General features: G+C 47.9%; 1 protein-coding gene across 3 annotated transcripts in view; it reads left to right on the forward strand.

Moving 5' to 3' along the window:
- Positions 1-2,626: 2,626 nt before the first annotated feature.
- LOC137426788 (uncharacterized) overlaps positions 2,627-13,977 on the forward strand; it is a 41,358-nt gene continuing 30,007 nt past the window's right edge. Inside the window, exons 1-3 of one of the 3 annotated variants that reach the window (XM_068115675.2) lie at positions 2,627-2,871; positions 6,849-7,337; positions 11,501-11,656. In XM_068115675.2, coding sequence (XP_067971776.1) covers positions 6,878-7,337; positions 11,501-11,656 — 616 coding nt within the window. In that variant the 5' untranslated portion in view covers positions 2,627-2,871; positions 6,849-6,877. The remainder of the gene's footprint in view (positions 2,872-6,848; positions 7,338-11,500; positions 11,657-13,977) is intronic. The other 2 variants (XM_068115677.2, XM_068115674.2) reach the window with 2 other exon arrangements.

Consider the following 13,977-nt stretch of genomic DNA (forward strand, 5'->3'; position numbering starts at 1 on the left):
CGGCCTTATCATTAACCCGGCCAAGTGCTTGTTCGGGGTGGCCTTCATTGACTTTCTCGGCCACCACATCACGAGGGAGGGGGCCGGCCCACTGCCGTCTAAAGTGGAGGCTGTGAAGGGTTTTCCATGCCCCCTCACCGTCAGGGCCCTGCAGGAGTTTTTGGGCATGGTGAAGTTTTACCATCGTTTCGTGCCCCGTGCGGCCCAGCTGATGCGGCCCCTTTATGAGGCCCTCAAAGGCAAGCCTACCAAACGCGCCATTGACTGGACCGAGGAGATGGCCAAGGCTTTCACGGACGCTAAACTGGCCCTCGCCAGCACAACCATGCTGGCACATCCGTCGCCCGATGCACCGATTGCTCTCACCACAGACGCTTTGGACTACGCGGTTGGCGCCATGCACGAGCAGTGGGTCAACGGGGCCTGGCAGCCGCTTGCCCTTTTTACCCGGCAGCTCCGCCCTAACGAACGAAAGTACAGTACCTTCTATCGTGAGCTGCTCGGCCTCTATCTAGCTGTCCGACACTTCCGTTACCTGCTGGAAGCCCACCCGTTCACGGCGTTTGTGGACCACAAGCCCCTGGTTTTTGCCATGGCAAAGGTCTCGGAGCCGTGGTCTGCCCGTCAACAACGCCAGCTCTCCTTCGTTTCCGAGTTCACGACGGACATCCAACATGTTGCTGGGAAGGATAATACGGTCGCCGATTGTCTCTACCAGTCCATAGCTGGCGCGGTTCACCATGGCATCGACAACGCCCGCATGGCGGCCGATCAGATCTCCGACCCGGATGTCCAGGCCTGCAGGGCGGCGGTCACGGGGCTTAGACTGTCTGACGTGCCGTTCAAGGACACGGGCACCATGCTACTGTGCGACGTATCTTTGGGACAGCCTCGCCCCGTCGTACCCACCAACTGGAGACGGCTGGTGTTCGATGCCGTCCACTGTCTTTCTCACCCGGGCTGGAAGGCGTCACAAAAGTTGGTGGCGGCGAAGTTCCTTTGGCATGGGCTCAGGAAGGATGTGCGCGACTGGGCCAACACCTGTGTCGAGTGTCAACGCTCGAAGGTGCATCGCCATTTCCAGGCCCCATTGGCGCCATTCACAGTGCCTGAGCAACGGTTTGACCAGGTTAACGTGGACCTGGTGCATTACGACGGGCCTTTCCGCGTTCTGGAGGCTGGGGACAAGTCCTTCGTGGTCGACATCGGCGGCAAACCGGACCACCTTTCGGTGGACCGCCTCAAGCCAGCTCACTTGGACCTAGACCAGCCCCCTCGGTTGGCTCAACCCCCACGGCGGGGCCGTCCCCCATCGGGTAAGTCCCTGGTTGGCCCGCCTACCGCCAAGCCGCTAACAGTCCCTGCTCGGGTCATCAGGGGTCGATTCGGCCGGGTGGTTAAGGTCCCCCGAAAACTGACATTGCCCTGTGCGAGTGAATTATGGGGGGGCGCATGTGGGGGTTACCCCATTGAGACATAATCCACAGGCACAGGACCAGTGGGGCTCTTGATGCTATGGGCGTGGCGTGCGCTCGGTTGTTGGAGCCACGCCCCCTTAAGAGTGTTGGAGCCACGCCCCCACGCCCCCAACACAATAAATACACACAGTGTTATAAAAGATGCATGAGTTCCGGTCGTGAGTTAGTTTTGTTGAAATAAAGGAGCTTTGAACAAGCCAAGAAGTGGCTCGCCCTCTCGTTGTCCGCAACTCCGACACCACCCAGTTACATAAATATAACAGAATCTCAATTTTTTGCGCAAAGACAGTTTAATGAGAAAACGGACACTCACAATCAATGGGCGCAGGTTCAGTGCATTTTCTAACCGAGGCCTTTTTTATTCGCAAGGTCGGTGCACCGCAATGGATAATGGACAATGGAAACAAAAAGGCTTCCAATTGCAAGTTGTCGCTGCTGCTGGTATACAGACTCTAGACGCGGGTGGAGGCGGTGGTTCGCACATGTCGATGTTATACATATCAAAGTTGAAGAAACGGTCAAATTTCCATCATTTTTACGTATGTAATAAATATATATCACAATCACCATGTCGTCAAACCTTTACGTTTTTCATTCAATGTGAAACACAAACAAACCGATTGTTAAAATGACCATCAAATATCGAAAGCATCGGCGTTACATCTCTTCCAACAAAACGGCACGTACCCAACCCTTGTCGGTATAATCTAGATTACAGTAGATCTTCCCACAGTTCTGGAACTAAAACTTACCTCACGGATGTCTGGATTCCTCATAATTTCTTTGTTTAATGTTATAAACAGCATTAGTGACTGTTTAAAAAGCTGATCCTGTGTGTTTGTGGTTTATAATATTTTACAAGCCTGGCTACGCCACTGTTAGACTTTCGGTCTTGTTTAAATACAGTTGGTATGGCATAATGTATTTCTTTAAATGCTGTCCCCTCATAGAAGTATTCCTAAATTCATTCACTGCCTATTTGATGTCCATGACGGTATACTTTGTGGTAGAGCCTTTAACTGTCATCATGTTGCCTTTTTTCGTCCCTCCAAATGAGATATGGAAGATGCATTTTGACTTTGTTGGTGCCAAGCTTCTGCAAATATATATCTTTTCAAAATTTGGAAACATTTTTTAAATCAAAAATTGAGGAAAACAATGATGAAGAAGAAGAACGTCGCGCCGTGAACGACCATTTGGACGTTTTGCACTGTCCGTTTTAAAGTACAGCTTGGTGCTGCAAGCGTTGACCTTCATTCTGGCATTCGGTGCAAGTTTGGATTTGCACGGAAAGCAACTACACTGGGACTGGTGTTAGTGAATATCCCACCGACGATGGAACCGACTGTGTAGTGTTAACGAGGCCTGAACTAGCAGAACAATCCATAATTGTGTAAGTTTTGCTTTTCATTCACTCGCATTTCTTATGAGTTCTATCAAGTTCTATTGATTTGACTTTACTGAGAAAGTGGACATTTAATACCTATTAGTATTAGTATTACGCGCGCACCGATCATATAATTTTTGACCACGTCTCGCTTGCTCGATAAACAACGTGAATGGAAATAGTGCGGAGTCTTCCATGAGGAGTTCTGTGCTTGCATCAGGAGCACATTTGCTTCCATGTGTACAAAAGAGTTGTCATTTAAAAATTAAATGTTACACTTTAAACCCGATATTTCTACACATTATAACCGCAAGCCTCTGTTTTCTCGCTTTCCTGCTTAACCTCCTCCGTTTTGCTTTTTTATATGATTATTAAATATAGGGCCTAATGAGCCACCACTGATTCACTCCCCCTTTCCTCTCTATAAACTGCAGGAAGCCTCCCCTCCCCTCCCCCACCGCATTCCCTCTCACTTCTTCCCCCACCCCCTCTTCCCCCACTCCCTCTCCCCACTCCCCACTCCCTCTCCCCTCTCCCCTCTCCCCACTCCACACTCCCTCTTCCGTCCCCATCCCTCCCTCTTCCGTCCCCATCCCTCCCTCTTCCGTCCCCATCCCTCCCTCTTCCGTCCCCATCCCTCCCTCTTCCGTCCCCATCCCTCCCTCTTCCGTCCCCATCCCTCCCTCTTCCGTCCCCATCCCTCCCTCTTCCGTCCCCATCCCTCCCTCTTCCGCCCCCATCCCTCCCTCTTCCGTCCCCATCCCTCCCTCTTCCGTCCCCATCCCTCCCTCTTCCGTCCCCATCCCTCCCTCTTCCGTCCCCATCCCTCCCTCTTCCCTCCTCCATCCCTCCCTCTTCCCTCCTCCATACCCCTTCTTCCATTCTCCATCCCCCCTCTTCCATCCCCATCCCCCTTCTTCCCTCCCCCACCTCTCCCTCTTCCCTCCCCATCCCTCCCTCTCTCTCTCTCTCCCTCATCTCTCTCTCCCTCATCTCTCTCTCCCTCATCTCTCTCTCCCTCATCTCTCTCTCCCTCATCCCCTCTCTCCCCCACCCCTCTCTCCCTCACCCCCTCTATCCCCCATCCCCTCTCCCCCATCCCCTCTCCCCCATCCCCTCTCTCCCCCCCCTTCCATCTCTCCCCCCCCCTTCCATCTCTCCCTCCCCTTCCATCTCTCTCCCCTTCCATCTCTCTCCCCTTCCATCTCTCCCCCCTTCCATCTCTCCCCCCTTCCATCTCTCCCCCCTTCCATCTCTCCCCCTTCCATCTCTCCCCCTTCCATCTCTCCCCCCTTCCATCTCTCCCCCTTCCATCTCTCCCCCCTTCCATCTCTCCCCCCTTCCATCTCTCTTTCCTCCCTCCCCTCTTTCCTCCCTCCCCTCTTTTCTCCCTCCCCTTTTTCCTCCCTCCCCTCTTTCCTCCATCCCCTCTCTCCCCCTGCCCCTCTTCCCCCTCCCCACTTTTCCCCCTCTCCTCTTTACCCCCTCCCTTCTTTTTCCTCCTCCCCTCTTTTCCTCCTCCCCTCTTTTCCTCCTCCCCTCTTTTCCTCCTCCCCTCTTTTCCTCCTCCCCTCTTTTCCTCCTCCCCTCTTTTCCTCCTCCCCTCTTTTCCTCCTCCCCTCTTTTCCTCCTCCCCTCTTTTCCCCCGCCCTTCTTTCCCCCCGCCCCTCTTTTCCCCCACCCCTCTTTTCCACATCCCCTCTTTTCCCCCTCCCCTCTTTTCCTCCTCCCCTCTTTCCACCCTCCTTCCTTTCCCCTCTCCACTCTTTCTCCCTCCTCGCCTCCCTTTCTTCTCTCCTCTTTCTTTTTCCCCTCCTCTCGTTCCCCCTCCTCTCGTTCCCCCTCCTCTCGTTCCCCCTCCTCTCGTTCCTCCTCCTCTCGTTCCTCCTCCTCTCGTTCCTCCTCCTCTCGTTCCTCCTCCTCTCGTTCCTCCTCCTCTCGTTCCTCCTCCTCTCGTTCCTCCTCCTCTCGTTCCTCCTCTCGTTCCTCCCCCTCTCGTTCCTCCCCCTCTCGTTCCTCCCCCTCTCGTTCCTCCCCCTCTCGTGCCTCCCCCTCTCGTTCCTCCCCCTCTCGTTCCTCCCCCTCTCGTTCCTCCCCCTCTCGTGCCTCCCCCTCTCGTTCCTCCCCCTCTCGTTCCTCCCCCTCTCGTTCCTCCCCCTCTCGTTCCTCCCCCTCTCGTTCCTCCCCCTCTCGTTCCTCCTCCTCTCATCTCCCCTCCTCTCGTTCCCCCTCCGCTTGTTCCCCCTCCGCTTGTTCCTCCTCCGCTTTTTCCCCTCCTCTCTTTCCCTTCCTCTCTTTCCCCATCTCTCGCTCCCCTCCTCTCGCTCCCCTCCTCTCGCTCCCCTCCTCTCGCTCCCCGCCTCTCTCTCCCCCTCCTCTCTCTCCCCCTCCTCTCTCTCCCCCTCCTCTCTCTCCCCCTCCTCTCTCTCCCCCTCCTCTCTCTCCCCCTCCTCTCGTTCCCCCTCCTCTCGTTCCCCCTCCTCTCGTTCCCCCTCCTCTCGTTCCCCCTCCTCTCGTTCCCCCTCCTCTCGTTCCCCCTCCTCTCGTTCCCCCTCCTCTCGTTCCCCCTCCTCTCGTTCCCCCTCCTCTCGTTCCCCCTCCTCTCGTTCCCCCTCCTCTCGTTCCCCCTCTTCTCGTTCCCCCTCCTCTCTCTCCTCCTCCTCTCTCTCCTCCTCCTCTGGCTCCCCTCCTCCCCTCTCCCCCACCCCGCCTCTCTCCCCACCTCCCCATCTCCCCTCTCCCTCACCCCGCCTCTCTCCCCTCACCCCTTCCCTCTCTCTCCCTCTCCCCCACCCCTCTCTCTCATCCTCTCTCTCTCTCTACTCACACCTTCCCTCTTTCTCCCTCTCCCCCCTCTTTCTCTCTCCATTCACCCCTTTCCTCTTCCTCTTTCTTCCTCCCCCCCCCCCTCTTTCTCTCTCCATTCACCCCTTTCCTCTTCCTCTTTCTCCCTCTCCCCCCCTCTTTCTCTCTCCATTCACCCCTTTCCTCTTCCTCTTTCTCCCTCTCCCCCCTCTTTCTCTCTCCATTCACCCCTTTCCTCTTCCTCTTTCTCCCTCTCCCCCCTCTTTCTCTCTCCATTCACCCCTTTCCTCTTCCTCTTTCTCCCTCTCCCCCCTCTTTCTCTCTCCCACCCTTCTCCTCTTCTCCATTCTCCCCCAATGTCTGCTTTTCTTCCCCACCCAACTCCTCGCTTCCCCACCCAATTTCCTCGCTTCCCCACCCAATCTCCTCGCTTCCCCACCCAATCTCCTCGCTTCCCCACCCAATCTCCTCGCTTCCCCACCCAATCTCCTCGCTTCCCCACCCAATCTCCTCGCTTCCCCACACAATCGCCTCTTCCCCACCTCAGCACCTCTCCTCCCCTCCTCTCCATATATATATGTATATATATATATATATATATATATATATATATGTATATATATATATATATATATATATATATATATATATATATATGTATATATATATGTATATATGTATATGTATATATATATGTATATATGTATATATATATATATATATATATGTATATATGTATATATGTATATATGTATATATATATATATATATATATATATATATATATATATATATATATATATATATATATATATATATATATATATATATATATATATATATATTCTAATGTAGTAGGTTGTAGACAGCAACCGCCCAGGTCAGTACTACTGTTCTGATTTTGGAGCGTTAAAGTGGTGCCCAGAACCCTCTTACACTCTCTGTGTTAGGATTACTGGTCTTACTTTCTGTCTCAAACTACAGCTACCAGGCTGGCTTCAACCTCTTTATCGCAAACAAACATCATACACTTTTCTTCTCTTTTATTTAAGGCCCGGCCTTGATGAGGACTATATAGTCTGTGCCTGGTGCCTCAACATAAATAAAAATATATATATATATATATTTCAATTTTTTGTTTTAAGATCCATTTTTGGAATATATTTCCCTGGCCGCAGTTTCTGACAGCTGTCACTGCTGAAACAGCATGGCGTGCGGATTGGTTCTGGACCCAAGGCAAGACTTCCCAGCTTGGCTCTCAACCCAAGGTGTCAACTCCCATGTAGCACAGGCCGTGGAGCAGGAGTTGGGGATTGGAGATTACGAGGCGCTGCTGGCGTGCGCAGAGAGCGCTCAGGTTCGCTCCGAGCTGTTCGTGCTGGCTCGGGAGCGCCTTCCCTTCGCCACGTACGCCGTTCTGAGACGCGCTATCGAAGGTTTGGCCTCCAGGCATTCGGATGCTGTGGAGGTGGCCCAGGGTTTTGAAACTTTGGGTCTTCAACCGTTCCTGAGGGGCCTGTTGGACTCGATGGTCGTTTTGTTAACCAGTGTAAGCCAGGACCTTTCACTTTCTGCACAGAGACTTAGGTCTCTTGAGCCAACACTCTATGGGGAGGCAACGGAGGCCACCAGCAGTCTCTCTCAGGGATATGCAGTTTCAGATCCAGGTAAGAGTCTCATGTCTTGTTATTTATCGATTGATTAGACACCAAGTAGTCCAAATTTAATATATTTTTAACCTTTGTGTTGTTTTTGCTGGCTTCTCAGATATTGTTAATCTTTTGAGGAATATTTGTGGTGTATCGATGTTCTCAGAGTATTATTTAGAATGCTGATTTCCATATTTTGAGTGACGACTCACCCATTCATGTCTTAGCATCATCATCATCATCAAAGTACCATACTTGGAGTCGGTGTTTGTTTTGTTGTTGCTTTTTTCAATTCAAATATGTGCCTTTTCCATTTCCAGAAACACTAAATTCCATTTAATGTTACCAATGGAAAAAGCAACATTTGTTTGTGCACTTGCCTTGAAAAAAAAAAGAGTTTTTGTGAGATTCTCCACAGCATTGAACCCTGCAGTGTAATTGAGAACAGTAGTTCAAGAAATACACACTTTTCATCAAGAAATACACACAGTTCAAGAAATACACACATTTGATGTCAAGGAATCTGGACGTGGAGCACGAGCACATCCAACGCTAAGCTCGCGTCAATCGCAGCTGATTTGGACAAGCACTGCTGTGAATGTCGATCTCAATTTCTGCCACTAAATTCTAAATAAAATTCTGTCTAACAATCTCTGGAGAGCCCAGTCAAAGAGAATTTCGATTTGAAAGTCACCTCGCTTTGTTGAAAATTTGGCAAAAATACGATTGCCGGCCAAAACAAAATATCGGTCATCACATGCACATGCGTGTGCTACACCTTTGGCAAAACTTTTTTTAACGGTGAAAAATTGTCAATTCAGATGAAATTGCCAAGAAATATTCAAAAACGTTAAATAAACTCCGGTGTGTTTGCGAACTCGAAACATGCGCTCCTTCCGGGAGCAGCTGGGAGGTGGTGTGGAGAGAAAATGTATTGTGCACCTGTGGCTCGTAATACCCCTCCCTTAGGTAGGGGTCAATAAGCAAGGTGCCACGTGCACAGGCAAAAATCGCAAGTCATAAATACACCTTTGGGAAAGAGGGGGGAGGGGGTAGGGAAGGGAAGGGAAGTTATTTTGTGCCCCTGACCTGACCATGGATACCTGCAGCACGTACGAAATTTGGTGGAGATAGGCCAAGCTAATTTTGAGGGTATAAGGGGACAGACACACTTGCTCCATTGTAATATTATGTACAGACTGCCACATCTGCATGTGAGCTTTTGTCGATGAACATACATGGATATCGTAATCGAGATTAATTTACTTTAAAGTGCCATGGATCCAGTTTCCACGTTTTCCCTGCCTGCCATTTATAAAAACATTTTAAAAGTGATTCTTCACCATTGAGCAATAGGGTTAAAAACTACATCTCAAAAGGTTATGGATGGATTTGGCCAAAACTTGGTGAACTTGTTGGGTGTGTGACAATATAAATAATAATTTATATTGTAATAATAATTTATTACATTGCAGTAATAATAATTTATGAACGTAAGCCCAATTAAATAATAATTTCTATTGTCACACACCCAACAAGTTCACCAAGTTTAGGCCAAATCCATCCATAACCTTTTGATATGTAGTTTTTTAACCCTATAAAAAAAAAAAATTTGCTACGGAATCCGGGGGACGGCACTCCCGTTAGCAAGGGGGGGATTAAGACCCCCTTGTCCTGTTAAGCTGGCCGTCTCCGCCGGTCCTGGAAGTATGACGTCACTTCCGGCCGATGGTACGTAGGGTCGTAAGCCCAATTAGTCTTAATCCTCTGAGGCCCTCAGTCCCTCAGTCCTCTGAGGGCCTTTCACTCACTCACCGCAGGCAGGTAGGTGGTCTTTCTGTCTTCTACCGACTCCTCTCCGGCCTTGCTCCCCCAGCTCTCTCTGTGCTCTGTCCCCCAAATATTCCTACAGGTCGCACAATATCTGCCAGCAACCCTCTGATGGTTAAACTGCCGAAATCTCGGCTTTCTGCTCACCTTCACTCTTTCATTCCTCTTTTCTCCCGCCTCTGGAACAAACTCCCACACTCCCTTCAATCCCACTCCTCCCTCCAGGTCTTTAAAACAGCTGTTCACCACCATCTCTTATCTTCCCCCATCCAAAACCTTGATCTTTTCTACCCCCACTAATTCACCCCAGATCCACCTTGTTTGAAATTCCAACTTCTTTCCTGGAAGTCCTGGCAGTGTCCATATGTTTATACCTCTCCCACCCCCCCCACCCCCTTCACATGCCTCTCCCCCAAAGCCCTCCCCCTCCCACAGATCTCTCGATGTCTCCATGTCTCTCGGTCCCTGCTCTCAAATGTTGTGTTTGTGTCCTGCCCCCTCTCTCCCCATCTTGTCTACCGCTCCCGATGTTATTTGTTTTATGTGTCTGTTTGTCTTTCTGTGTGATTAATGTTCGCTCTTTCACGAGCCTCGATCTTGTATACAAAAAACTAAAAAAAATAAAATAAAAAAAAATACCTAAGTATTACCACCGGCCGTCAGCGAGGAAATACTCCCGCCCGTGCCGCAGCGTAATTGATGGATTGAGCCGAGTGAAGCGAACTGCGGCGCGAGCCGTTAACAATGACTAAACCCGATTGCGAAGCAGTTCGGCCAAAATCGTGCCACAGGTACTCTATTGGGAAAAGACAAAGACGATCGGACGAGAATGAAAACGAAAAGAATACGGAGGAACAGGTATTTATTACTATTTACAACAAACCAAAGAAAGAGAAGAAACGAACATAATTTACAGAAGAGGAAGAAGTGTGTGACAAGGACAAATGAATTTGATTTTGGTGAATATCCGAATACAGATCCAGATACAAGTTTTTCAATTTTTTTAGTGATTCTTCACCATGGAGTGATAAGGTAAAAAACGACATATAGCATGATATTTCAAAAAGTTGTAATGGATAATGACAAAACTAGGTGGGTGAGTTGGTTAGGTGACAAGGGCAAGCCGATTAGGTTTTAGTGCAGGCCCGAATCCATATCCGGCCTATCGGTGGGATACAAAACATAAATTGTTGAGCCTGGTGGAGGTATGTGCTCTTCCGAGAGTCGTTCTAGTGTTTTCATTTTATCATTCCCCGTGTTTCGTGTCTCCCTGTTGGCCAAATATACCAACCATGGGCAACCATGGAGGATTTTGCAATTGAGGAAAGTTGTATTTTAGACTTTCAAATCGAGTTTCACTTTGACTGGTCTCTCTAGAGATTGTTAGACGGAATTGTGTTCAATATTTAGTGGCAGAAATTGAGGTCAAGATTCGCAGCGATGTCTGAAGCAGCTCGTGCTTTGTGTATAGACCATCGGTATTCCTTGTGCATAGAATTGTCATGTATTAAAAACAAACAAACATTAATTTGATACTTTGTGGTACCTGTCTGTGGAAAATCTCACAAAATCAGACAATTTTGTGAATATTTTATTGGTAGTTCGACGTAATCTTGACCTTTGTCTTTAGTTTACTGCATTCCATTTTTTTTTCTGTGTGGAATTTAGTATTCCATCCAATGCTGTGAATTCCGTTTGCATTCCGTGATGGTGAAAAATGGCTCAACATACTCTTCGGAAAGTGTTAGCCCCGCTGAAGCAGTCTCTTGGTAAAGGTTGTGCTGGTTGGTTTGCCTTCCTATCAGTCAGTCAGTCGGTCAGGACAGGATTGTGGAATTTGTTCAGGGTGCCAGTGATTGCTCGCCAACTCTTCACGCAGGGCACCGTCGGGGTCTTCAACGTCCACCAACTAATGCTGTCAGGTGGGATTCCCAGTTTAACGTCCATCCGAGGGACGGCACACACATTGATCCTTCACCTCGCTTGCTAAACACGAGGATGACAGTTTATAACTGGGCTGCCAATTTGAACCCAGGCTAGATAGCCATTCGTGATATTAAGAGAATATATATTTGGTGGTGGTGGCCGTGGTGTAAGAGGAGGAGGAGGAGGAGGAGGAGGTGGGGGTGGGGGTGGGGCGTTTAAAATATAAAGGTGGCAGGAGGTAAACTATTGTTAATCTCAACCTTTTATTTTCCAATGAAGACTTGCTTCTCATCTTGTACACAGTTAGAGTACATTGTTGTTATAATTTGCCTCATACTATATTGTGTGCACACCTGGTTAAGCGTATTCTGGAGTACTTTATTCCAGTACAGCAAGTAACCTTTAATACTATATGTGTTACATAGGGGTCACTGGGCCAGAAGATATGTATCGATACGATGTGGCCGAGGAGGAAGAGGATGACAGGTTGATTGACCGAAAGCCACCTGAAAATTTCCCTGAAGAGTGCAATGAGATCTGTGCGGTTGAGCAACAGATGATTCCAGAGGCATCTTTGAATGGTACATCAACATTTTTGGATACAATGACGTGACCGCGATACAATTTTGTTTGGATACAATTTTTGGATACAAACGGTGAGGTATTTACTGATGTTTGAAATCTATTCCGGTTAAATCATTCTCATCATGATGCTTAATCTAGTCATTGGTGAATTCACATTCGGTTGGAAATTCATCCAACTTGTTACATCATTAACATACAACTGCAATACAATAGTTACCAGCCTTGGTGGTGTAATGGTTTGAGCGTCCGCTCCGAGACCGGGAGGTCGGCGGTTCGAACGCCGGCCGAGCCAAACCACAGACTTGGCAAAACAAAAGGCTTGACAAACCACAGACGACCACAGACAGACAGACAGGTTGTGCCCCTGCATGTCTGGACCAGGAATTTGGAATTAGACTGTCGTCGTCGTCACACAATGGCCAATTGTTTTTGAAAGGCACAGCAAGATTTAGACCTTTATAGATGACCAGCTTGACATCCATCCGGAGGATGGCCCACTCACCCTGCCTGCAAAGCACGGGTGACTCGTCTCACTTCCTTGTCTGATTGACAATCAAATCCAGGCACATTTTGTGATTTTGATGACTAGAATGTTACAAATGAAATCTTTTATAACAAATATAACTGCCGTCTCTTGTGCTGTGCATCCAGGGCTCTTGTGCTGATAGGTCTGTACAGTCTTCTTTAAATGTTTCAGCACATTTTATTTAGGCTGTGTATGAATGTTCAACAAGTGCGTGGTTTGAGGATTGTGGAGACAGTTGGGAGGAATTTTAACTTAATTGGTTTCTTTGCACATTATGTGAGCAAGGTTTTTATCCCCATACTTTTTGAAAAAATACTGGGGGATATTGTAATCGGCTTTCTCTCTCTGTGTCCGTCACATTATCTCCTAAGCGGTTGTATGGAAATTCACCAAACTCAGTAGTTATGATCATTACTTAGGTTCACTGGAGTCAAAACGGGAAAAAGGCGTTTAACTCAAAATTTGATATTGGATCATTCCTTGTGGAACGTTTTGCCTTTTTTCAACTTTCAACTCATTCCTGGATTTCGGTGTGTGTGCGTGCGTGCGTGCGTGCACACGCGCGTGTTGGTAATACAGTAACAATGTCATGTATGATTGACCAGACTGTGCTATGAATTTAGGAGGTTGGCAGGTTCCAACCCTAGCCAAGTCGTACCAAACACTTTTGAAATGGCACTTGCTGCTCAGCATTTGAATAGGATAGAGCACAGACAAACAGCCATATGTTGACAACCACAGCGCAGGCTTTGATGGGCCTAAAGGCCTCGTCCTGCTTTGAAATTCCTTGTAAGGGAACTCTTACAGATATAACCTGAATGTGCAGTTGAGTTTCCTCTTTTTATACACTAGTACACCCGCTCACTACGGGAGTGGCAGGAAGGGTCATTCCTCTTTGTGGTATATAGATTACAGACGATGTATGGTTGGGTCTCAAGAACATTGGGTGTATTCATTTACCAAGTTTCTTGTGGAGAGATCGCCAAGTGGCTTAAGCATTCAAGCAAGCACTCCATTCAAAACCGTTAAGGAACGGCTGGCTTGGCAAGCGCTAGCTATCTGGTTGGTAAATTAGCACACCCCGGGCTTCCTCCCTTTAAATTTCATGTTAAACAGCAGGAGCGAGTTTCAGAAGTTCACTACGAAAAATGCCACGATAGCGGCAGGAAGGGCCATGTTATTTACCCAACCCTTGTGGGGTATATAGAGTACCGTAGCTCTTCGCTCAGCTATGTAAGTAAAAATTACCTCACGGATGTCAGGATTCCTCCAAATTTCTTCATTTAGTGTTATAAACAGCATTAGCGACTGTTTAAAAAGCTAATCATACGTGTTTGTGGTTTAATTTTTTTTTTTTTTTTTTACTTCGGCAGAGTCAGTTGCTTCTACGCCATGATAAGTTATTTATAAATGTTGACTCGACGTTTGTTCAAGGAGGAAAAACCCCTTGGGGAGCTGGGATATTATTGGTATTAGTATTGTTTTATAATAACATTAATATTATGCTACTAGCGGTAACCCGTGAAAATCACGGGCATAAATAGTGTTTATGTTCATACAAACTAACTTGTTAAGAAGTGATTATTACCATAAATCCACATATTTAACTTGGTGCAGCATTTTAGGTTGAGTCCATAGTGTAAATTAACATCAAAGAGCGTTGTTAAATACAACATTTCATATCATACTTTTGGTCCCATCCCTTAAAGTCTACTTTTAAAAACTGTTATTAGGCCAACGGCTTTTGGCCAGCCAATTATCGATCGTTGACCCGACAGCAGTGCAGCATCT

The sequence above is a fragment of the Myxine glutinosa genome, chromosome 5 (assembly GCF_964187855.1).
Source record: "Myxine glutinosa chromosome 5, kmMyxGlut1.1, whole genome shotgun sequence".
NCBI lineage: Eukaryota > Metazoa > Chordata > Myxini > Myxiniformes > Myxinidae > Myxine > Myxine glutinosa.